At 31.8% G+C, this 26,098-nt stretch overlaps 1 protein-coding gene and 3 long non-coding RNA genes across 5 annotated transcripts; 1 reads left to right on the forward strand and 3 right to left on the reverse strand.

Annotated features, from left to right (window-relative positions):
• Positions 1–26,082, reverse strand: Gpo1 (glycerophosphate oxidase 1). Of its 2 annotated transcripts, none has more exons than XM_089701336.1 (16): positions 25,790–26,082; positions 12,611–12,706; positions 12,244–12,412; positions 11,687–11,909; positions 10,998–11,161; positions 10,743–10,876; positions 9,957–10,114; positions 8,939–9,132; positions 8,152–8,346; positions 6,723–6,844; positions 6,175–6,311; positions 5,429–5,582; positions 4,860–5,048; positions 2,893–2,991; positions 1,285–1,434; positions 1–118 (listed from the first exon to the last, which is right to left on the reverse strand). In XM_089701336.1, exons 2-15 carry the CDS (start codon positions 12,701–12,703, stop codon positions 1,300–1,302), a joined length of 2,166 nt encoding a protein of 721 aa, XP_089557462.1. In that variant the 5' UTR covers positions 12,704–12,706; positions 25,790–26,082; the 3' UTR covers positions 1–118; positions 1,285–1,299. The 2 variants fall into 2 exon arrangements, with proteins under 2 accessions (XP_089557462.1, XP_089557453.1); XM_089701327.1 differs by lacking the exon at positions 2,893–2,991 and adding an exon at positions 2,430–2,528 and having other exon boundaries at positions 25,790–26,081.
• Positions 15,310–16,196, reverse strand: LOC149490230 (uncharacterized). Its single transcript, XR_016316346.1, has 3 exons — positions 16,070–16,196; positions 15,745–15,925; positions 15,310–15,403 (listed from the first exon to the last, which is right to left on the reverse strand). It is a non-coding gene; the product is annotated as an uncharacterized LOC149490230 (long non-coding RNA).
• LOC149490231 (uncharacterized) lies at positions 16,443–17,340 on the forward strand. The gene is made up of 3 exons (XR_016316340.1): positions 16,443–16,583; positions 16,733–16,906; positions 17,247–17,340. It is a non-coding gene; the product is annotated as an uncharacterized LOC149490231 (long non-coding RNA).
• Positions 17,901–18,518, reverse strand: LOC149490232 (uncharacterized). Its single transcript, XR_016317634.1, has 2 exons — positions 18,433–18,518; positions 17,901–18,076 (listed from the first exon to the last, which is right to left on the reverse strand). It is a non-coding gene; the product is annotated as an uncharacterized LOC149490232 (long non-coding RNA).
• Positions 26,083–26,098: the final 16 nt, after the last annotated feature.

Here is a 26,098-nt window from a genome sequence, read left to right on the forward strand (position 1 = left end):
ATTGCAAAATTTATGGTGTGAATTTCAAAGGAATTCTAATTCTCATTTATTTTAATACTTTTGGAGAAACTTCTATTCATTTTTAAATCTTAATCGAAGTGTTGTTTTACTTCGCTATCTGTAACAATACAAAAATAATAAAGTTATTACATGAATGATGAAAATAAGAAAATATGTTTGAATTATTTATTTTCAGAGACCTCTATTGACAATTAGTGGAAAAGTTCCAGTGATAAGCACAATCATGGCTCTCTTTCAAACAATATTATCCAATCGTAATAATGTGAAAAATCAATAGATGGCGCTAGTATAAAAATATCCAAGTTGTGATAAAAAGTTGAATTTTGACGTAAATAAGCAACAAGTCAATGTAAATTTGAGTAATAAATATGAATGAAAACATTGAGTTTATTCCTTTATAAGTGAAGGCTTTAATATCAGTTGTTTTCTTAGGTGCTCTATAAAGATCTTATATATAAAAATGAATCGCAAAATGTGTTGGTAAGCGCATAACTCGAGAACGGCTGAACCGATTTCGATAATTCTTTTTTTATTATATTCCTTGAAGTACGAGGATGGTTCTTATGTAGAGAAAACGTAAACATGTACCACGGGCGAAGCCGGGGCGGACCGCTAGTATTCTAATAAAACTGTACTCTCACTATATTGGACTGTACTAAACATGAGCTAATTAATTTCGTATGCATGGTAAACATGTGTTGAGCAACAGTTGATTTTTATTTATTTTTTATTGGTCAACAGGTAAGTGTTTGATCACAATCTTGCCTGCTGGTAAGCGAATATGTAGACTAAGTGCTTAAAAATATTGCTGGAGACATTAATAAATTGTCACTCCTCTGCATAAACTTTTCTACATACATTATCAACTCCGCAACATGACAGCCACTTCGCAACAAGTTGCTCAAACTTTTACTTAACAAATGTTAACCATCGATACATTTTGCTGTCGTTGGCCTACGCTTCTATTAACTGCTCAGGCATCACACAATAAACCGTCTGTTATTGTGTAATGCCTGAGCCGTCAATACATTTACACATAATAAAAAATGTATGCGTGTACTACACACGTAAGAAGTGAAACTTCTTTATGACCTTAAAAATGTCACGAGTATGGCGTAACGCAAAAATGTCACGCGTACGGCGTAACGCAAAAATGTCACGCGTACGGCGTAACGCAAAAATGTCACGCGTACGGCGTAACGCAAAAATGTTAAACTAAATTTTTGTCCAACCCCGATAAAGAAGTTTCACTTCAATAATTACCTGCAAACATTCAGCTTACAAGCCACCACCACTCCTCTCAACGCTGATCTGTTTCTTGAGCATTTCCTTCTCATGATGCTCCTCCTCCATTTCTGCCATCCTCGCGAACCGGGAGTACGACACGTGACCAGATTTGATAGCGGACATCATCTGGTATCATTAAGTTTTTTTATTGAAATGAAAATATGCGTATTTTTTAAGGGTTCTCTTTTGTTTATAAGGGATGTACACACATTTTAGGGCTGATTTTTCAATCCTTGGTTAAAACTTATTCGTGGAATAATGTATAAAACTATCAATTGCCCGTATTTGACAGTTTACGTGACATTTTAATATTATCGTGTAATACTTTATTGGACGGATAAGTTTTATCCAAGCATTGAAAAATCGGCCCTTAATGTAATACTTAAGTTTACTCTATTATCTCTTTACTCATAAGTCTTTTTTTATTTTTAAGATATAGAAAATTAGCATCTAAATTATTACATAAGGATAACACTAATAAATAAAAATTTAATTTATAATTCCAATACCTATAATCTATTCTAAATTGATATCAATATTACGTTATATAACTGATTAATATTTTAAATTGATGGTGGGTAAAAATAGATTCTAAATATCTTGTTAGTAATTAAGCAAATCTAAGCATAGGTTAAATACAAGGCAAATAGGAGAGCAAAATAATATGTGCACAAACAGGATAGTGTTTCTCTTAAATGTTATTCACAATGTGTTTTTATAGAAAAATCCTACTTGAATTATAAACAAATCTCGTTATTTGAATGGTTATTTGGTACTGAAAGGTATGGAATGCAACTGATACATTAATTGAATTCAAAATAATTGAAATTATTAGTGTAATTTTAGCCACATGCGTGTAACCAGTCATAAAAAAATATAAATTGCTTCTACTTAGTTTCTATTCTTTTACTGTGCCTATAAAAATACAACCAATGGGGTTAAAGAACGTGTGAGATGCAATTTATTGTTCCTTGTTTATTTATTCATGTGCATGTGTATTTAATCTCATATTAAAATTTATAAAATCATTTTCATGTAACTAGGTATGTAATCTCATAATAAATAAAACAGGTTAGTAAATAGTAAATAAAGAGCAGGCCATTAAACTATGTGATATGAACCTGCAGATATTCGTCGAGTTCGACTTGTCCGTTCATGTTAGTGTCGATCTCTCGCAATATTTCGTGCAATTGCTCTCCGGTTACTTCCTCGCCGTAGTTCTGTGGAATAAGCTCCGACGTTCATACAAAGCAAGGACAACACAATGTAAGCCAGATTCGAATGGAATTCAAATCTGACATTAGATTTCGATTTGTTCTAGAATTGTGGTTTGAATATCGAACGTTTCCGCGCGTTTTCGACCATAGATAAAATAATAGTAACAGTATTGTCATCATCAAAAATAAGTTAATAATATTAATTACGTAATATAGGCTTAAGCTTAAAGCCTATATTCCTTTTTACACATTTCTAGAACAAAAAAAGAAGTATAACATAGTATCCCTTCCCAAGCATAACTATTTCTAAACACGGCATATGATTCCCAATCCCTCCGTGATGACGGACATCGTGCTATATTTCTACCTGAAGATAATCTTGTATTTCCAATTGACCGTGATACGTGACGTCAATTTCTGATAAAATTGCACTTATTTCCTCATCTGAAGGTTTCACGCCCATACTCTAGAATTTTTGGTAAAAAAGTTATATAAAAAAAGTTTTTGTCTATAATCTATAAATATGGTTTCACATTAGTACTGCATCATCTCATCAGTATCTGTTGACAGCCTTAAATGTTGAAATTTTTTTGTATAATAGTTCATTGTTTTTAATACTGACTATTTATCATTAATCAACTTTATGGGCATGTTCGCACATAATTTTAATATATAAAAAGGGAAATCCACTGGAAATAACTAACTATAGACCAATTAGCTTACTAGCAAGTATATATAAACTCTTTTCTTCTATCATATTAAAACGAATTTCTAAAAAAATTAACGACACACAACCAGTAGAACAGGCGGGCTTTTGTTCAGGTTTCAGTACAATCGACCATATTCATACCGTGGAACAACTTATTGAAAAATACGAAGAATATAATAAGCCTCTGTACATAGCCTGCATCGATTACAGTAAAGCTTTCGACAGCATTAGCCATAATTCAATTTGGAACGCATTAAAATCATCAAAGGTGGAAGACAAATACATAAATATTATAAAGTACATTTACTCCAACAGTACCAGCAAAGTAAAACTAGAAAGAAGAGGCGATCCTATTAGAATAGAAAGAGGAGTCAGGCAAGGCGACCCTCTGTCGCCCAAACTTTTCATAGCTGTGTTGGAAAGCATATTTACTAACCTACAGTGGGCAAAATACGGCATTAGAGTTGACGGAAGACATTTAAATCACCTTAGGTTCGCAGATGACATCATCGTGTTCTCAGAAACGGCCAAACAACTAGAAGACATGCTGCGGGAGCTAGATCAAGAAAGTGGTAAAGTAGGCCTACTACTAAATAGAAGTAAAACTAAAATCCTTACTAATAGCTTTAAAACACCTATCATCATAAATGGAGGCAGTATAGAATATGTCAATAATTATATATATCTAGGAAAACAAATATCTTTCAGTAGAACTAATAACGAAGAAGAGGTAGAGAGAAGAATAAATATTACATGGAAAAAGTTTTGGTCACATAAAGAAATACTCAAAGGAAACTATAGTATGAAGATAAAGAGAACTATAATGGATACCTGCATCTTGCCTAGCCTACTATATGGATGCCAAACATGGACCTACACAAGTAAAATTAAGCAAAGAATAAGTACAACACAAAGGGCAATGGAAAGAAGAATCCTAAACATAAATATCAAAAACAAAATAACAAATGAAACAATACGACAAAAAACAAAAATTCTAGACGCACTAACACACGCGTTGAAGCTTAAGTGGCAATGGGCAGGTCACATCTCTCGTTATACCGACAAAAGATGGACATGGCTAACGACCAAATGGAAGGGACCAGTATTGGGAAAAAGAAAGGTTGGACGTCCACTCAAAAGGTGGGCTAATGATGTTATAGAGATTGCGGGGAAGAATTGGATAAATAAAGGATTAGATAGAAACCTGTGGAAGAAAATGGAGGAGACCTTTACTCTATCGAGATCCATACCTCATTAATTAAATAAATCTTACTAACATTAACTAACTAGAATAACAACATACTAACAATACTAATAATCATTTGAAATGTAAATTTGAGAGATATGGAATAAATAAGGTTTTATTATTATTTATTATTATGGGCATGTTCGCCACTTAATTTTTACCAAAAGATGAAACTGTTCGTTTTTATTTTATAATTTTCTTATTTTGAAATCACATGATTGAGCGCTGCATTAGAGTCTATAAAAACTCCATTAAAAATTACCAAAAGTTAGAATCGTACTCAATAATCAAACTAACTCGTAATCAACTGAAATCTTAAAACACGAATGTATATTGCAATTATAATTATATCCTTAAAAAACACCACCCAATTGTCTACCTTAAGACTCCTCCTAATATCGTTAATAGAGACGTATCCCTTTCTATCCTTGTCGATAATTTGGAACCGTTTGATGTAAGTTTGGATTTCGTCCTTGCTCAGGTTAATGGGGATCTTGTCGCGGCTGGCCCTGTTCACCATCTGGCCCATCTCGTTGGCCAGGAAATCTTGCGCCATTTTGATTTGTCGCTGGAAACATGAGATATTTATAAGTTAGCTTTTTCTTTGAAATAAGATGAGTATTTTTGACTACCAAAGTACTAAAGTTGGAAATTATGCTACTTTTAAAAATAGCAAAACGAAAATAGAGTTCGCAAAATTAAATACATTTGTATCCAAATTAAAAACCTACTACTATACGCGGTAGCAATTAATACAACCCAAAATTAATACAGTTTCGTACAATATTATGTTACCGTTTTCACTATTTTAAACGAACATTTAAACGTTTATTTACATCTTACCTCAATAATTTATAATGTTCTTTCATTAATTAAAGAAATTTTGGTAAAAATATCTCATAAAAAATTCCTATCTCTTTATATAAAACTACCCGCATTTAGCCCAACCTGTTTCTCAGCCTCATTCCACTTGAGTTCCTCGGCCATGATGTCCACAATAGTGGGCAAAGCTTCGGCCGCCGCTTGTACATTGAGGAACGCGAGTCGGAGACGACGGGCGATCATGTCGATCGCTGTGCAGGCGTATTCACGGACACCGTACCTAAGTTTATATAAATATTAAAATACTAGATTTCCGCCCGCAGCTTCGCCCGCGTTTTCAAAGGAAAACCCGCATAGTTCCCGTTCCCGTGGGATTTCCGGGATAAAACCTATCCTATGTGTTAATCCAAGTTACCCTCTATATGTGTGCTAAATTTCATTGTAATCGGTTCAGTAGTTTTTACGTGAAAGAGTAACAAACATCCATACATCCATACATCCATACTTACAAACTTTCGCCTTTATAATAGTATTAAGATATTTTATCGTATTCATGGTAAACGTTGGTTTAGTTATAGAATTTAGTCAATATGGCTCAGAGTTGCTGTCAACACTACCTGTTGCAGACTTGATAAAGTATGTTGAAGTTCCCGCCCGAGGATCGTCAATATTAAAACAAAGTTTCAACTCTTGCTGTGCTTCTGTTGTTCAACTTCGGTTTAGAACATTATTAATGTGGTATCTATTGATTAAGGTCAAATGACTCAGTTTATTCTATTCATGTTTTGATCTCTAAATAAGTAACGATGAAGTGTCTCCTTTTAAATGCGTTTTTATTAAAATCTACGTATATCATACATTTATAACCTTACCTAATTTCAGCATCAATGTACGGGAACTCGGGGTGAACTTTCTTGCCGATAACTGGCCACCTCTGGCCTGTCATGGCCGCCATTTTTGCAACAGCAAACGCACGATCTCCGTAAGATTTAGCCAAGTGATGCGCGACCTAAAATAATAATAATTGTAAGTTTCGTTAGAAAGATGTGAAAATGGTATTCTTTTTTGCTAATTCATTAAAAAAGACGAAGGTTATTCTATACGAACTCTTTTTCAATTGAATCGTTTGAAATGCTAGTTCAATAAAATTGAGCTTTTTTATAAGACCTATTATGTGAATATAATAGAGTATAAATCCATACTAATATTATAAATGCGAAAGTAACTCTGTCTGCCTGTTACTCAATCACGCCTAAACTACTGAACCAATTTGCATGAAATTTGGTATGGAGATATTTTGATACCCGGGAAAGGACATAGACTACCTTTTATTGCGAAATATGTACCACGGGCGAAGCCGGACCACTAGTTGAAAATAATTTATTAATACCTAGTATTAAAATTAAAACATAGTTCTCACCTCCATTTCAAGACCGAAATCTTGTACAAGTCGGATGTACATAGTGGGAGTCCAGCCGTGAGCACCTTCGATTAAGAAGCCATCGGTCTGGCATTCACGGAAGAGAGGCTTCAAGTTAGCACCTGTATGGAAATGAACTCTATTATAACTTGATTAGGGTTCAATTGTAAAAAAAATGTATACCATATTTGTATTGTAAAAATTTCACATATTATTTGTATTTTTTAAATAAAACAGTGATAAGCTTTAAAAAAGACTAAATATTAAAAATTCTTTAGCTTAAAATTGTCATACAGTGCGTATAACTTTTTTCATAATAATAATAGGACGTCTACGACAAACGTCTTCGAATATTATTTTTTTAAATTATTGGTTCTTATCAAAAACCTTAAGGCCGTGTACGCGGTCCGTGCGCTGTTTGGCTCAAATATGTGATTTTTCAAACCAGATTGTCCATCAACCACTTATCTTACAAACATATGAATTACTAATAATTTTAGGAAATTTTATTGTCTATGTAGTTAGTTAAGAGTTTTTTTCAATCAGTACAGTATTTGTGAATACCATCAAGATAACTGAGCCGATGATTACTTGATTTCACTTTTAGTGTCAATTTCGAAGCTAAAAATATCTGAAATTGCTGACAGATCTAACACACAATTATTTTTAACTAACTGCAAAGATCCTTATTAAAATAGTTAGTTAAAAGATTTTTTTATTTTGGACTCCTAACTTACTAAAATTAAAATCCGAACAATGTGAATTTTTTTAGAAATTATAGTCGACAAAATGATTATTTTCACCAAGATATTTGACTTTATTGAATATAATTTTTACATATTTCAATAAAAGAATGTCTTACTTATAAGATAAAATTTAAAAAATCAACTAAGGTACCTCTATTATTTTTCTACAAATTTTTTTAAAGTACTATAAAACACTGCGCGCGACCCGATTAAAATCAGTCGGCAGCGAGCCTTTCCAGAGAGAGGACATGTTGCTCGGCGCTCTCCTGCGGACCTATGCTGTTCATAGTAAAAGGATAGCGCAAGCCGCGATCTATCGTAATAGATCGCGGAGATTTTGACTTGCGTTAAATTGAATATGCGCTCTTAAGCAGCAAAAATAGGTCTTAGCCGTCTGGCTAGTTTGATCTGACAATATCAGTGGTCTGATACTACATCACGGACTTGGCGGTAGGATTAGTTTAATAATCTATACTAATATTATAAAGCTGAAGAGTTTGTTTGTTTGTTTGTTTGAACGCGGTAATCTCGGGAAGTACGGGTCCGATTTGAAACATTCTTTCGGTGTTAGATAGCCCATTTATCGAGGAAGGCTATAGGCTATATATCATCACGCTAAGACCAACAGGAGTGGAGTAATGCGGGTGAAACCGAGGGGAGCAGCTAGTTATGGATATACTCACTCTCAATAGCCGCGTCCACGGTTTCAGCAGCCATAGCCCGGTATGTGGTCCACTTGCCACCAGCAATGGTGACCAGACCAGATTGCGACACGTGCACTATGTGGTTACGGGCCAGTGATTGAGTGTCTGGCTTGTTAGGGTCCGACACCAGCGGTCTGATACCAGACCACGCGGATAGCACGTCACCACGGCGAACTGATGAAGATAATAAGACATTTTAATGTAATCCTACTACTATTATAAAGGCGAAAGTTTGTAAGTATGGATGTATGGATGTTTGTTACTCTTTCACGCAAATACTACTGAACCGATTACAATGAAATTTAGCACACATATAGAGGGTAACTTGGATCAACACATAGGTTAGATTTTATCCCGGAAATCCCACGGGAACGGGAACTATGCGGGTTTTTCTTTGAAGACGCGGGCGAAGCCGCGGGCGGAAAGCTAGTTTTTCTATAAGGAGAGGCTACTTTATTATTAGTATAATTTTTTTAATTGGATACTACACGCTTATATCTAAAATGAATAATACAATTGAATATGCAACAAAAATACACAAAGGTGCAGGTGCTATTTATGTGAAAAATGAAAACAAAATATAGGAAAGGGCAAATCGAAAACGAATTATAATACCAGACGCGGGTAGCTGGTCTGATATCCGAAATGAGAAAGATAATGCTTTCTATTAATTCTTATTGGATAGTATGTTGAGAGAGCATACGCTATAAATACGAGGAGAAAATAGCCATATAAAACTTATAATAAATACAAAAACTTTGTAAACCTTCAACATCAGGATTAAGATAATTCCTGACTTCCGTAAGGATGAACTGTATCTCGTCTTCCGTCGGTTTGGGGTTGTGTGTGACCTCACAGGGCAGGTCAGTTGTACCAGCGATGGTTCCCTTCAGCCAGGGTAGGAAGAAGATCACACGACCATCTGACGTGGAAGGATCTAGGAGACCCATGTGCTCAGGGCTGGAAAGGTACAATTAAGCACTACCTGAGCGGTATTTTATTGAGGTTATACTAAGTATATTATCTTATATATATGTTGTTACATTCATGCATGATTTTGTTTTTAAAACAAAAATATTTCATGATAAATTATAAATATAATATTGCTCTCATATCTATTTTTGCCGTATCTTAGCCAAAAAAAATTGGTTGTTTGTAAAGTAGGTTTACGATCGAGATGTTTACGTGATAACGTCTTATTGGTGGCAGCGCTCGAGATGAGACGGGAGATCGGTCCGTCTCTCTCTCGTTATACCTGCGATCGCGCTCGTGAGGTTTTGGTGTGACACAAGTTTCTGAACATGTCACCCGACTAAAACGATTTTAAAAACGTTATCACGTCAAAAGTAACGTAGTAATTATTTATTTAATAAACTGTTTACTATGTTATACGCAAACAATGGAAATAATAAGAACTAAGTACCTACTACGCACTCATAATATCTACTATGTACTTCTATTCATGAATGAGGAAGACTTACCTATATTTGACGTAGAAATTGTCACGAAATTTGTATGATTTCATGTTGGTCTATGTTATTTCATCATGTTACATATATTATTACAGCTTAGCAGTGAGTTATTGGTTCGATTTAGATAAATTATGACGTTTAATTTATATTTTTGGCTACTGCTGATTGCGTACTAGTGAAAACATGATATTCAGCATAAATTTGCTTGTATTTATTATTACAAGAATATCCTATTTATGAATTAAAGTCCAATGACTTCTTTGAACATTTTTAAAACTTAAGTACAGATAATAAATGATAATTAATTTATACCTATAATATCCAGGCAAGACAATATGCACGCCAGATGATGGACAGCAAATCTCTTTGATAGTTTGGTCATCCATCTTTCTGATGGAATCCGTGAATGGTCCAGTTGCATTGATGATGCTTTTTGCTTTTACATCCCATTCTTTTCCTGTAAGCTCGTCCTAAAAGAAAAAATATATATGTATATTAATACGAATAAATAGTAATTATTTATATTCATGTTGAATGAATGAATGAATGAATGAAAAATTCTTTATTGCACATAAAAATACAAGATTACAAAATAAGAGTGATACAAGTTATAATATGTACAGATGGCGGTCTTATCGCTGTAAGCGATTTCTGCCAGACAACCCGAAAAACCATAAGGATTACATATTTTATGGTGGTGGTGCATTACATTTAGGTTACTTACATATTATGCTTTAAAATTGAATAAAATTAATAATAAATAAATATAAATAATTATGTCATTAATAATAAATAAGTATATAAATAAATACATAAAAACATGTTGTTGTTTTGATAAATAAATAATGAGAGCAATTATATAACGATTTGCTTCTCAAGTCTAGTCTAGTTTATATACTCTATATGTAATTAATTAATAATGAATTAATTATCTATTAAATTATTATACACTCTATAATATAATCTCCCACGATTAAACCTAAGAATACAATATTTTTTGTATTTTCTAATAATAGAATACAATTTATACCTACATTCTCATTCAAAAACATATTTTTTACAAGGCAGATGTGATACTTCTTAATCTTTTTTACTCACCCGAACTCTGGCACCGCTCAATTTTCCCGCGGTTTTGTGCAATTTCAGAACGCGGACATGATTCGCGATTGTGGCGCCATGCCTCGCCGCAGTCAATGCTATAGCTAAATTCATACGAGCGTCGTCTTGCTGACCTAAAAACATAATTACAGTTAAATTGAAACTCGTTTTTTTTCTGGTGTATCGGAAAGTTGCACTATATTTTTTTTTCAGTAATATTTTTGTTAATAACACAATAATTATAGAAAATATTACCATCATAATATACGATGCCTCCGCACAAGTTGTCCGACTTTAACATAGGGAACAGTTCTAGAGTGTTCTTTTTGGATAAATAATATGAGCTCTTCAAGTTTCTGTCTCCCGCCACGATATCGTACATTTTGATACCGAACCAGTAATAGGGTACTTGCCACCACCTACAAAAAAAAACATCGTTACCTATGATCGATACAAAATAGTTACGGAACAAAAACAACGGGATGCTTAAACAGGACACTGCTAAGCGGGATAACAGGATAAACCCGTTACAGGAAAATCCTGCCATTCAATTGTCAGTATGGTAATGGATTTAATAAATCTATTAAGTTCGAATCTGTTACAATTGAGTTTAGTTTACTAAAGTCTAGACGTCCCCTTGACCACCGATCGGCCCGATCGGGCCGCGACACAATAGATTTTCTATTGTGTCTGTGATTCCGGCCTCCGGGGACTGAGGGATTAATCATCGTTGCTTAATTTTCCTTAAAATGTCATCATCCAGGTTGGATCTGATAATTTTATCAGATGAGTCAGTAGCCAGCTATATCAGCTCATCACCTAATTCAATAACATTTACTAACACAATTTCAAATTACATCAGCTGATAAAAGTTATTATTAAATTATAATATATCTTTACAGATAAAGACGGATAAACAATAATTTTGTGCAATAATAACTTACTTGTACACTGGTAGCAAGATAGGCAAGGGTCTGGTCAAATGTGGGGCCACTTCCAGCATATTAGCACGTTCGTGTAACGCCTCTTTGACCATTTTGTACTGCTCATAGTCGAGCTGCAAGATAGCCTTCTGTAAGTATCGTACACCGCCGTGGATCAACTTTGTGCTTCTACTGGATGTTCCACTGGCGAAGTCGTCTGATTCTACTAATGCGGTTCGGAGGCCTGGAAACGAAAGGAAAATACGCATAAAAATATGATCCTTCAGTCATATAGAAGTTGAAAGAAAGTAGGTACACCTTCAGAGCCTTGCAAGACCGAACTTTTTCGTAATACATTAGGTAGGATATAATATTTTTACCACGAATCAAAATTAATTTGTTTGATTACTTATATGAGCTTATCATATAGTAGAAAGCTCATTCTGTATGTATAGAGTTGGCAAATTATATTCAGTAATTAGAGCACTAACCAACAAAATATGAACACAGACCATAATAGCAAACACTGCCGCATTTTTCATTAAATTTTTAGCAAAAATTTATAAAACAAATAATACCTCGTGTTGTAGCATCCAAGGCACATCCCGCCCCAGTAGCTCCACCTCCAATAATAAGAATATCATAAGTGTGTCCCGCTTGAAGGTTCTTGATTTGATCCGTCCGCGACGGCAGAGGGCGCTTCTTGCGTTCTGTTTTAGCTGATACCGTTGCTGGCTTGTACCAGTGCTAAAAGAGAAGTCATTCTTATTAATATCGAGACAAAAGCTCATGATAATTGTATATCTAAGTTAAGTCTTCACTATTTACAAGCACATTTGTAGATAAAAAATCTCCGAGACTATGAATCAAGCCAAATATTGTGAAACATGTACTGATATTTTATGTTATGATTGCGTCACATAAAAATTCACTATTCAAACATACCGCGGGCGAATCGTCAGCTGACAGTGCCCATGATGCAAGGACTGCACCCGTCACTCCCGCCGTGCATCCAACTAGTAATCTTCTTCGTGACATTGTCTGGAAATGGTTAGAAATTTCTTATTAATAATGATGAGTCTTAAAAATGTAATACTTTTATACTCAACAGTATTTAAATAGTATATGAACATAATTTTAAGAGTCAAAATATGGACTTTTCTTCGGAAATCGGTTTGTGCCTTTTTCATAATACTTAGACGCAATTCTCATCAACTATTATAATATGAAGTATGCTGAATATTATACTTACCTACCAGTGTAGATACAACGCAATCTCATGTTTCATGTAATATAATGAACTACTTACATAGAATGTTGACTATGCAAGGAAATTATTAGTTTCAGAATTTAAGATCTACATTAAAAAATATCAATATAAAATTCGTTTAAATAATATTTGCCAATTTTTGAAAGTTGTTTCATTGTATGTTTTTGCATATCTGTCCAAATACATATATCCGATTTCAATAAGTTGAATTTTTAGAGAGATTTTGCTCTAAGTATACGATTGTAATGTAGAGCAAAATCTTGATAATTGATATTCATAAAATATTTATTAAAGTCTGTTTCAAAGTAAGTTCTATTAAATATTCTTTAGTAGTACTAGCTACTATAATAAATGGCCTAGCTCTATCGACAAAAAACAAACAAAACATGCTCTACAAAAGACTACATCTGCGGAGGAGGTGTTAGTTACACATGCCAGACATCTGCATCAGTACAAAGACCCGAATGTAAAGAAAGCTACTGTTTTAATCTCTCTTTGTACTAACTACGTAATCTTTAATTTCTTTTTTTGCCATGAATTCATTTTTTTTATGTAAGCATAAGTGTACTTTATGCATATGTAGAGCACTTATTGTAAGAAAATAATTACACAATATTATGATCGTAAAATGTATGCAGAGGCAGATAATATAATTTTATACTAGTAAGTAATAAGAGGTATTCTGAACTAATTTGAATATGTATACTTGTCATTCTTTGAACTACCAGGGGGGTAACCGGCACCTTTAGAATAACAGTCTTATTATGGGTACGTTTTGTTGCGTTCACAAAATGATCTTACTTTTTTGGCACCGGGACCTTCTAAAACATATGTAAACCAATTGCAACAAGACTGTTTCGAGCGGTTTCGAGACGTCAATCGAAAAATTGGAACCGGCACGCTCTCTTTGACATTTAGCATTCTTGTTATAATGTCAATAATGACAGTTTTAAGCAATTTTAGTGAAGTTGTAAATATGGAACTTTTATAACATTATTTTGAATATTATTAAAAGAATACACATCAAATTTAAGTGAAACGTATGTAGTTGGAAATCTATTTAATAAATGAAGCTTTTAAAGAAGATAATACATTTATTATATTAAAAATGCAAAATTAACATAACTACATCGGGTTGTTCCAAGAAAAGGCTTCAAACCTTTTGATTTAAGAAGAATCGTGTAAATAATTTATTATTGCGAAGTGCGCAATCATCACGAGTCTCTATGAGATATGGGGGCATCATATGAACAATCTTGAAATACAATAATTATAACCTACAGATTTATGTGTGTAAGATAAAAGTAATGTAAGTACCATACCCAATGCAAATCTTAAGAGTATATTTAAAAATACGTTTGTTTATGTACACATTCTCCACTTGTTATTTCTCTATATAATAAAATGCAACCCTACTTATTCTCTAAACATAAATTTTATCTAATACCTACTCAATGTAAATCTATAAAAGATTGTTTATTATTTCTTCTTGATTCAATATATTTTATCATGTTATATTATTTATATAATAAAACACTTAAAAGTAAATCTACACTCAAATGCACTACCCATATTATACTTATGTTAGGGATCTCATTTAATTTTGAGAAATAATACGATTATTTATTTCCAGATTCTACAATCAATTCCGAGCACTAGGGATAAGATTACCCAGCGTAACCACATGGAAGCATTGATAGTATTCAAGAAGCTATAAAGTGCCAGCGCAACATATGAATATATTTTTTTCAATAGGAAGCAATATCATGCTTTAACTAAATGTATTAGTGCAATTAAAAACATATTTTATAAATCCAAAATCTTTATTTAGTCCTTTTTGTTTATTCATTGACAAAACATTTACTCCTTTACTTCTCTTGATAACATTTATATATAAAAAAATGTAATAAAACATGGAATTATTTGAAAATAGATTCAAATCTATTTTGATTAAATATTAATTAAAAACAATTAGGTATATTACTCAAATCCAAATTTTTAAGTAAATAGCATATTAAAAAGACCCTTGATTAAAAAAATAAAGTCTTATATTTTATAACACCAGCCTTTAAAACTTAAAATGCAATAAACAAAAACTTTATATTTACATCACAATGAATAATTCCTACACTAATAGATTAATGGTATTTATATATTTTTATTTTAAATTTAAATCAATTATTGTATTTGCATAATAAAGAGTAGATAAATAATTTAAAAACTTGCAGTACTTATGTATACTTTTAATTTCATTTTTATTAAACTTAAAATGAAAACAATGTAGGTACTATATTAAGGTACAATTAAATTTTTACATTTTCAGATGTATGATACAAATATGAATATTTTAAGTGTAGACTGTAGACATGGTGGCGCCTCCCCCAACTTGAAGTTCTCACTACCACATGATCATCTCCCAAGCCGGTACTTCCTTGTTCAATGTTTGGGCAAGCCGGCAATCAACACAACTGTGAAAGATAAATTGGATTTAAACTGATTCTTTGTTGGTTTAAAATTTAATAAGTACATTTAATATGTTTACTTTTATTATTAAAGGGCTTGTCATGGTGTATGTAATTTAAGATGTTTTTTTAAACAATGTCGGTATAGTTTGTTAAATAATAAATACTTTATTTGTTAATCATTTTTCAAGTATTTTAACATTTTAGTTGTTTATCTTGCAATTCTTAATATCGTATTAAAAAAAAAGTTAAATGTGTAGGTGTGTAATTCCTTACAAAACTGTTAATATAAGTAGCTTCTAACCAAACATAGATAGGTTTGCTTATAAATTAATATAAATATTTACTTTTGACCAGCTGCTCTAGTTTTTGTGAACTCCCAAATCATTTGCACTTAAACTTTCAGCAGAGAATTCTATCAACTTCGTCTCATCATAACTTTTACCTCGTTGGGAGTTATTCATGTACCTATCTTTGTTTTTGTAATTTCGGGGTCAGGGAGCTTCGCGCACTCTGCACAATGTTCTGCTGCAAGTTAAATAAAAATTACTTCAATTATTAAGTAACAATAATCAAAACAGACGAAATCATGCAAAAACCAAAACTTTATTCGTAAAAATATATCTCTGTAGTCTGTTATCATAAATCGTCCTTACTCGTACTTTATCTTACCTTGCTATATCTTATATTGCTTTTTCGCACTTTCTCATTTATCCAGAGATGAGATTCACATATTTAAGTTTAAGTTTATCTGAAATTTTAGTTATTATTATGAATTATGAGGACAGTGACATGACATTTTGATTTTTGACGTTTAATGTTCGATACAAATCATTACGACTTGGCCTAAAAGCCTCGTAGCCAAGCCATTAATCTTAAAAAAATAGACAAAACTTCGGAATTCATTCGCTCTTTGGACATTGTAGGCAATCGTATAGTAATCATGTTGAAAAGGCTCCCGGTACCAAAATAAAGTAAGATTATTTTGTGAACTCAACAAAACAAGGTTGTTATTATAAAAATGGCGGTGATTGAAAATTAAACGTCAAAAATCCAAATGTCATAATCACTGTCCTCGTATTATTATCTAAAATTTGGATAAATCAAATTGAAAAATTGCGAAAGATAAGTAATATGCATTAAAGAATGCATGAAAGAGGCATGAAAGAGCAATTGAAATAGCAAGGTAAGATAATATACGAGTAATAAATATATCTAAAACATTGGACGATTTATGATAACACAGATACATTTTTACGAATAAAGTATTGGTTTTTGCATGATTTCGTCTGTTTTGATTATTGTTAATTGAAGTAATTTTTATTTAACTTGCAGCAGAACATTGTGCAGAGTGCGCGAAGCTCCTTGACCCTGAAGTTACAAAGACAAAGGTACATAAATAACTCCCAACGAGTTAAAAGTTATGCTGAGACGAAGTTGATGGAATTCTCTGAAAGTATAAGTGCAAATGATTTGGGAGTTCACAAAAACTAGAGCAGCTGGTCAAAAGTAAATATTTATATTAATTTATAAGCAAACCTATCTATGTTTGGTTAGATGCTACTTATATTAAAAGTTTTCTAAGGCATTGTACCTACACATTTAAGTTTTTTTTAATACAATATTAAGAATTGCAAGATAAACAACTAAAACGTTGAAATACTTGAAAAATTATTAACAAATAGGTAAGGTATTTAACAAACCTTACCGACATTGTTTAAAAAACTTCTTTTTAGAAGTTTACATACACCATGACAAGCCCTTTAATAATAAAAGTAAACATATTAAATGTACTTATTAAATTTTAAAGCAACAAAGAATCAGTTTAAATCCAATTTATCTTTCACAGTTGTGTTGATTGCCGGCTTGCCCAAACATTGAACAAGGAAGTACCGGCTTGGGAGATGATCATGTGGTAGTGAGAACTTCAAGTTGGGGGAGGCGCCACCATGTCTACAGTCTACACTTAAAATATTCATATTTGTATCATACATCTGAAAATGTAAAAATTTAATTGTACCTTAATATAGTACCTACATTGTTTTCATTTTAAGTTTAATAAAAATGAAATTAAAAGTATACATAAGTACTGCAAGTTTTTAAATTATTTATCTACTCTTTATTATGCAAATACAATAATTGATTTAAATTTAAAATAAAAATATATAAATACCATTAATCTATTAGTGTAGGAATTATTCATTGTGATGTAAATATAAAGTTTTTGTTTATTGCATTTTAAGTTTTAAAGGCTGATACTTACTATAAATAAAACTTAATTTTTTTAATCAAGGGTGTTTTTAATATGCTATTTACTTACAAATTTGGATTTGAGTTATATATCTACCTAATTGTTTTTAATAAATATTTAAGCTAAATACTTAGAATTGAATCTAATTTCGAATACTTCCATGTTTTATCACTTTTTTTATATAAATGATATCAAGAGAAGTAAAGGAGCAAATGATTTGTCAATAAATAAATAAAAAGGACTAAATAAAGATTTTGGATTTATAAATGTTTTTTATTGCACTTAAACATTTAAAGTATGATATTGCTTCCTATTGAAAAAAATATATTCATGTTGCGCTGGCACTATGGCTTCTTGAATACTATCAATGCTTCCATGTGGTTACTCTGGGTAATCTTATTCCTTGTGCTCGGAATTGATTGTAGAATCTGGAAATAAATAATAGTTTTATTTCTCAAAATTAAATGAGATCCTTAACAACAGACTACATAAGTATAATATGGGTAGTGCATTTGAGTGTAGATTTACTTTTATAGTCTTATATTCTATATAGGTAAATAATAACATGATAAAATATATTGAATTATGAAGAAATAATAAACAATAAAAATAATCTTTTATAAATAATCTTTTATAGATTTACATTAAGTATTAGATAAAATTTATGTTTAGGGAATAAGTAGAGTTGCATTTTATTATACAGAGAAATAACAAGTGGAGAATGTGTACTTATAGTTTATACAGACGTATTTTTAAATAGATTTGCATTGGGTATGGTACTTACATTACTTTTATCTTACACAGATAAATCTGTAGGTTATATTGTATTTTCAAATTGTTCATATGATGCCCCCATATCTCATAGGGACGTGATGATTACGCACTTGTTTACTATTTAGGTACACGATTCTTCTTAAATCAAAAGGTTTGAAGCCTTTTCTTCGAACAAGCCGATGTAAAGTTCTATTATTATCTGATAACTGTCAAATTGTCAAATAGATCGCAGTTCGCACCGGTCCCAATAATTGAGTGAACTATTACGAGTGACTTCATCAAAATTGCTAGAAAAACAAAATCAGTTTAACGCTGCAACAAGCTTGCGTTAAGGGTCTCACGGTACGAAAAGACATAGTAATGTTATAATAAGCTTGCTATAAGAGATGCCGGTTACCCCCCAGAGTGCGAAATACATAAAAGCTGCTTTAAATACTCGAATTTACAGCGCAGGTAGAAAATATTCAGGCCTATATCCATACTAATATTATAAATGCGAAAGTAACTCTGTCTGTCTGTCTGTTACTCAATCACGATTCACGTCTTAACTACTGAACCAATTTGCATGAAATTTGGTATAGAGATATTTTGATACCCGAGAAAGGACATAGGATAGGTTTTATCCCGGAAATCCTACGGGAACGGGTTTTTCTTTGAAAACGCGGGTGAAGCCGCGGGCGGAAAGCTAGTTTACAATATATTCTTGACAATATACCTACGAAGGTATTACGCTGTATTGTTTGCTCTTGGATAGCTGCCAAATACCAAACACTTTCTACCTTTTGAATGTCGAAACCATTCTCTTAACGAGTCCAAATCTTCTTATCTATTGTTCTATCCGATTTATTGGTCGATAAATTATGTGGCGGATTATTTATTTGAAAACATTGATCAGTTAATTAAATTTACATCGCAATAACGTTCAGTACCTATATAATACATATTATATTGGATATAAGCACCACAGTTAGAATAGGTACTTATATTAACAGAACTACCGAATTAGCACCTACTTAATATTTCGATACAATGTAAGTTTTAATTGGTCAAACCCACAAAATTTCCATTCATTTTATGATAATATTTTACTGTTACAGGCTACAGGTTTCATTCTGTAGGGCTCTATTAATGTTATAATTTATATTATCTCCAGAGTGTGTTTGTAAACTTTGTAATTATATTAATTATTTAATTAATGTTAATGCAATGCAGTCAATGCAGATTTATATGCAGAGGCGGCTCGTGAAAAAATTGTACGGGTGTTCAATTATTGAACTAAAACAAAGAAAATACAGTAGCGTAGTAAATTCATTACAAAAAAAAAATAAGCACCACATTATAAATGTCTATTTAAACCTTATTTAAACACTAAAAATTATAAAGTACAGGCTATTTCAAAACGAATTCAATGATTATCAATAATTAAGGACGCTATAACGTTTTTTACAAAAACACTCTGTTTTACGGTACCATTTTAACTTAAAGCAATTACACGTGAGAACATAGTAATATCTTAATTTAAAGATAATATGTATATTCAGTTCTACGTTCATCTTATAAAAATTGTACGACGTCATACAAAATTGTCGCTGTAATACGTTTTTCCCATCACAATAAACGCATAAAATGCAAAAAAATGGGGTCTAAAACGGTACCATTTTAAGAAAATTAACAGCCTAATCTTCTTACCTATAAATTATTGAGGGATATATTAATAGTCCTTTATAGATTCTGATAATTTTTTTGTATCTAAATCAAAACTTTATTTCAATTATGAGCTAAATTAAAAATACTTGTCGATTTCTTCATACATTTTGTTCTCGCGGTTCGTCAGACCGCGCTCAGAAGCGCTCCACAGAGCAAGTAATATAAGCGCTCTTGGAAGGACGGGTGTGTCGCTCCTCGTGCCAAAAATAAAAACGAAATAAAAAAGATTATTGTGCGTGCACTGTCTTTTTCGTGATTTGAAATATTTGATACTTTATAAGAGTAAACTGTATAAGTTTCATATTCCAATTATTTGTAATTTAAAATTATGTTTGAAAAATTACCTTGCCTGAGAAATTATATGCTGTCTATTTTCTTCTAAAAATATATATTTTTTTCATTTGAAAGTAAGTACCTATAACACTAATTCGCTATTATTAAAAACAATATCGTTTATAAATATACGTGTGACAATAAAATATTATCTCTATAGGCTCTCTTTAAACCGCTCGCTCGTAAATGATTGCAATGATTATCACGTAATTACCACTTACCAGGCACCGCCTCATGGCTATTTTTTTTTAATTTTAATTTTTAAATTGTAAGGGTCAATTTTTAAGGTATTTGTGTGGAAAAATGACTAACAACTGAATCATTACCCCAAATGAGAGATAAGAAATGGAGAATGTGACCTATTACCTACGTGTTTGTAATAGTCATAATATACTAATGATTAAAGTTTTAACACAGCCGCTGTGATTTGTGAGGTACCGTGAAACCTGCTTACTTTGCCACTTTTTCATGTGTCAAAAAGTTTGATTCGCTTTAAAAAAAAAAATTGTATGAAAACGTAATGAGTAACCTGCACCTAGACGTAGTAAATTTCATGAAAATTTACATTATTACTAAATATCTATTTCATTTTTGTAAATTATAATATTTTAAGCATAAAAACAATTATGGCAAAGTTAGCTGTCACTTCTGGTAAATTTGCCATATGAAAGAAAAAATGAAATTTTTGGAGTTTATGAGGTTAAAAAGTAATATATTTGCACTCTTCCTATATCCCGTAAAATAAAGTAAAAACTTTATATTATTTAGCACTGGTAATTTAACTCTCTAAGAAGGTGGCAAATTCACCAACCTTTCCAAAATATTTCCTATATAAGAAGAAGTTAGGGTTAGGGTTGTCAAATAAAAATGTTTTCGTAGTAGGAACAATTTAGTAAAAGTAAAAAAAAAAACATAATCAATTACTTCTAGTTAGTTTCTTAACTTTGAATTGTTTTACATAATAAAACAAAAAAAAATAGTATTCATTAAACTAACTAACTTTTTTTTTAATATCACACATTACACGACATTCCTAAAAGATTTAAACAATGACAAATTCTTATTTATATGATCTTGATTGAATATAAAAATTGTTGTTATTTTAAACTTGATAAAATATTCATCAGAAATTTTGTGGCAGCCCTAACCTCCAACAAAAGATGGCAAAGTCACCATCACAGACGTTGTGATTGGGGTTGTTGAATTTACCAATACCAATTGCGAAGTAAAGGTAGCTTGTAGCACAGTAAATCAGCTTTTATTTAGCTAAAGAACATTATGTTAACATAATATCAAAAAAATACTTTCGTAGGCAATGCTTTTTCCGTTTGTTTTTGTAAAAGTTCCGGAGCACTAAGTTTCATACCGCCAACATTCGAAAAAAGTAACCGCCGAAAATTACATCTCAAAAACAAGCTGGGTTGCCACATCTCATTCGGTGTTGCCATTTAACTCATAAATTTTACTATAAAAGCATGCATTCATGACAAAAAACTGATATTAAGATGTGACTACACTTTTTCCCTCAGAAGTTGGCTATGGCAAAGTCTGCAACCGTTGGCAAAGCTAGCAGGTTTTACCGGTACCTACTTGGAATGAATGTATATGTACTTACTTACAATAGAACAAAAAAATTTTTTTTTTCTCAAATTGGAGTTTTTTACAATTCGTCTAATTACAAACCTCTATCTTGCTGTAAAAATTTTTTGGGCTCATTGAAAATAAAATTTTAGGTATGTATTCATTACAAGATACTCTATTTATAATTATTTCCGTGTAACGTGAGTAATCCTTGATAAAGACAATTTTTTTCAATAAAATCATAATCATATTTTTTTTAAATGTTCCATATGTTATCTGACTGTGCAAGATGTTATCAAGAAATTGTATTGCAAATTTTGAAGACTGGCGCGACATCTTTAGATAACTAGCCGCGCCCGTCCTATACTAAAAACGAAATAAAATGTAGCCTATGTGACTCAGGAAAAATGAAGCTTTCTGCAGGTGAAATATTTTTTGAAATCGGTCCAGTAGTTTTTGGGTGAAAAACCCTGCAAACGTATACATACAAAAATACATTAATAGTTTAAATTAAACTGCCATTAAAAGAGCCACCATTTTATGTTGAAATAATTTTTTTATTCAAACAGTATGAATTTGCACTGAAATTTTGATATTACATATTAGACACTAAAAATAATAGTGTTATATGGATGTAGGTACAAGGTATTTCCGGAGGTTTATTATATTTTGAACACGACTATCACTACATAGTATAAAACAAAGTCGCTTTCTCTGTCCCTATTTCCCTATGTCCCTATGTCCCTTTGTACGCTTAAATCTTTGAAACTATAGTCTGTCCACTATAAGAATTGCTTTTTGACAGCTCGACGGGTGATACCAGAAGTGATGTTCAAAAGATTATCGATTGTGATACCATTTCAATTATAAATTCAAAATATTATCATAAATCGAATCAGGTACGTAAATAATAATTACAACGTAAACGTACTAATAAGATATGTTATAATGTGACCACATATCTATGCATTGTATGTTAAAACTAAACTAAACTAATATTTTATTATTTATTGGTTTCTATCTTACAATTTGGTTGTCTTTACGGTTAAATTATATAACATAATAGAAGAGTTTTTCTGTATCGGATATATTTTACAGAGTATTTCTATCGATTATTATAATCTATCGACCCATCATTGAATAATTCTGTGTAGACATCACTAAGTGGGCGGGACCTGTCCATGAAGTACGATAATTATTTGTATGACATTTTAACATAGACAATACAATCCTACATAGGCGTGAAGCTGTCAAAAAGCAAATAATATAATGGACAGAGTATACGCAACGGATTTTGATGCGGTTTTTTTAATAGATAGAGTGATTCAAGAGGAAGGTTTATATGTATAATAACATCCATTAAACAGTGGAGAAGTACTGTTATTTTTGAGGTTTCTAATGTGATGTCGTAAAAAATTACATTTTTTCCGCTTACATTGCAAACGCAGGCTGAACCCTACGAGTTTTATCAAAATAATGTACTAAATATTATACACATTGAAAAGGTCTACAGAAAAGTCCGCGATGGTATATGTCTATCTCTTATGGATAACCCACAATAACTTTTTTTTTGTCATTTACTTTTTACGACAAATAATGGCTAATTTTCGAAGCGATTTTAACCAATACAGCATTAATCCTTAACCATTTAAATACCTTGAATACATTGTTCATTTAATATAGATCTATATGGCTCTTTACACTGTATGATTTAAGTGAATATTTTCGAAGATATTACAGATTTAAAAATTGTGGGACGTAGCGTTTGCGGCGGTACCGGCCGGCCGCCCGGCATTTTATACCCGTGCGAAGCCGAAGAGGGCCGCTATGTTTTTTTATACATAATATACAACGTTCACAGTTTTTCTGTAGTGTATTTAGTATCAGCATTGCACCCGTGCGAAGCCGGGGCGGGTGGCTAGTATAAAATACTTTCTATCATCATTACAATTCAATTCTACAAAGTTCTTTTTCGTTACATCTACGTACATAATTATCTCGATAATTCCGACGTGGTTACTACGCAGACATGTCTGCAAATATTGATAAGCAGGTGATAACTGATAATAGTGATGTAGTAACATTATCGATAGATAAGATAACGTGATAATTAAAACGCCCAAATATCACTTCCGAGTTTATCTTTGAGACAAATTTTATTTCACACCTAGAGATATTTTAAATTTAACTACATTTTAAATAATACGAACTTGAACTTGATATTAATTATCTAATATCTTTATAGAAAGCAATCATTCAGACGCCGCGTGGCTTCTCTACATTCAATTTTATTTGCGTTCATACATGTCTCGTGTAAGCCGCGCAACAGTTACGCTACACGCGTGCAAGAAAATGCGTCCAGACGATCCGTGCATGTGACGAAAATATGCAAAGTCAAGGACGTTCGTCCGGGATATTGATAGACCTGCCTTTGCTGCTTTTTTTCTAACAATAAAAAAAAACTCGTAAGAAATATCTGACGCGTATCTAACACGGATGTTATATAATTAAAAGCGGTCAAATTTTTATGGATGTCATGAATAAAACCATTGATAAACATGATTTGGGAACGAAAACGTGAGCGGTAGTGTGTACGACAAGAATATAAATTATTATCGACAGTCAAACTATACATTACTAATTATCAATTTATTATAATTTATCTCAGCATTAGAATGCTGTTTTTTCCCTAGTTAAGATAATTGTAGAGATGTGCATTGTGCATAGGTACTCTATATACTTAAACTAAACTCTAAAGCAAGGAAACCATTTTAACTATTTATTTTATTTTAACATTTTAATGTTGTTATAATAAAACCACAAGGGTTGGCACAGCACATACTAATGAATACCTACTAGGTATGAGGAAATATAACTAACTAAATACCTATCTACACGAAATTACAATGTAACATACGAATGGCATTGCTTCCAATAAGATTGTATTCTATTCTTAAGAACTTGTTACCATGTATATTATAACTACATTTGTTATATCGGGGCCAAAACTGAAATAGAATCAGCTTGCCAGATAATGCTTGTCATAGGTACTACAGTTATTAAAATAAGAACCCCGGTGAGTGTGAGATTTTTATAAGTTTAAGCCGTTTTACCCACAACCACCGATGTTTATAACTCAATCGGCTGGTAATGTGAACTTTACCATAACAAGGACATGTTAAACCACTGTTTGGAATTAAACCTCTGTTTTGATTTAAACTAAAGTTGTTTGGTACCGCGAAATTTGATTCTGAATTCATTATTAATGCTGATATAAAATATAATATGCCGCAATAATTGTTAAAGAACAATTTTGAATTTATAAAGAGAGTCATTATAACTGTAGGTCTGACCTTCAAGTACCGTAGAGCGCAGGTATGATGTCATAAAATCGGGACACAAGGGTATTAAATGAACCATTTCAATTATTTTTATCAGGTGCATAATTATTTCCACAGTTTAAATGTTGTTATATAATTGGAAATTATAAAATGGTTGTAAAAAAAATCTATAATTTTTTTAATATTAAATTCCATAGAATTCTGAGCTCTTTAAAAAATAAACAAACGTTAAGTAGCTATATCAAAAATTCTTATTGGAATCCGGAAAAAAAATGAAAAATATATAAAAAATACATATTTGATTTTCTGTTTAAATATGCCAATAAAACTAATCGTAATTGTGTATTTCCTTTGCTATGATAAACCAATACTGCATGAACATCATATAATACATTATGCAATTACCTTAAAATTTATATTCCAAACAGCTGATCAGCAGAACATTAAAATTTACAAATAAATATATTTATACAAGGACACTAAGGGTCTAGTTTAATTCAGATCCAAACTGTCGACGGTGTACACAGATCAAATTAACACATCACTAGTTCTAATTACGAAGTTACTTTATGTCAACACTATTGATGATTTTCTAACTATAGTAACATGTTAGCTAATCGTGGAATCGCGGCGAGGCATTACAATGCCATTGAGCCGACCCACCTACGGCGAGGTTGTAGCTACAGTGATTATCTATGGTCGCGTAACGCGTTC

This window comes from Colias philodice, chromosome 2, assembly GCF_061535455.1.
Source record: "Colias philodice isolate Cphi_HAF_F1 chromosome 2, ilColPhil1 Martin Lab GWU primary, whole genome shotgun sequence".
NCBI lineage: Eukaryota > Metazoa > Arthropoda > Insecta > Lepidoptera > Pieridae > Colias > Colias philodice.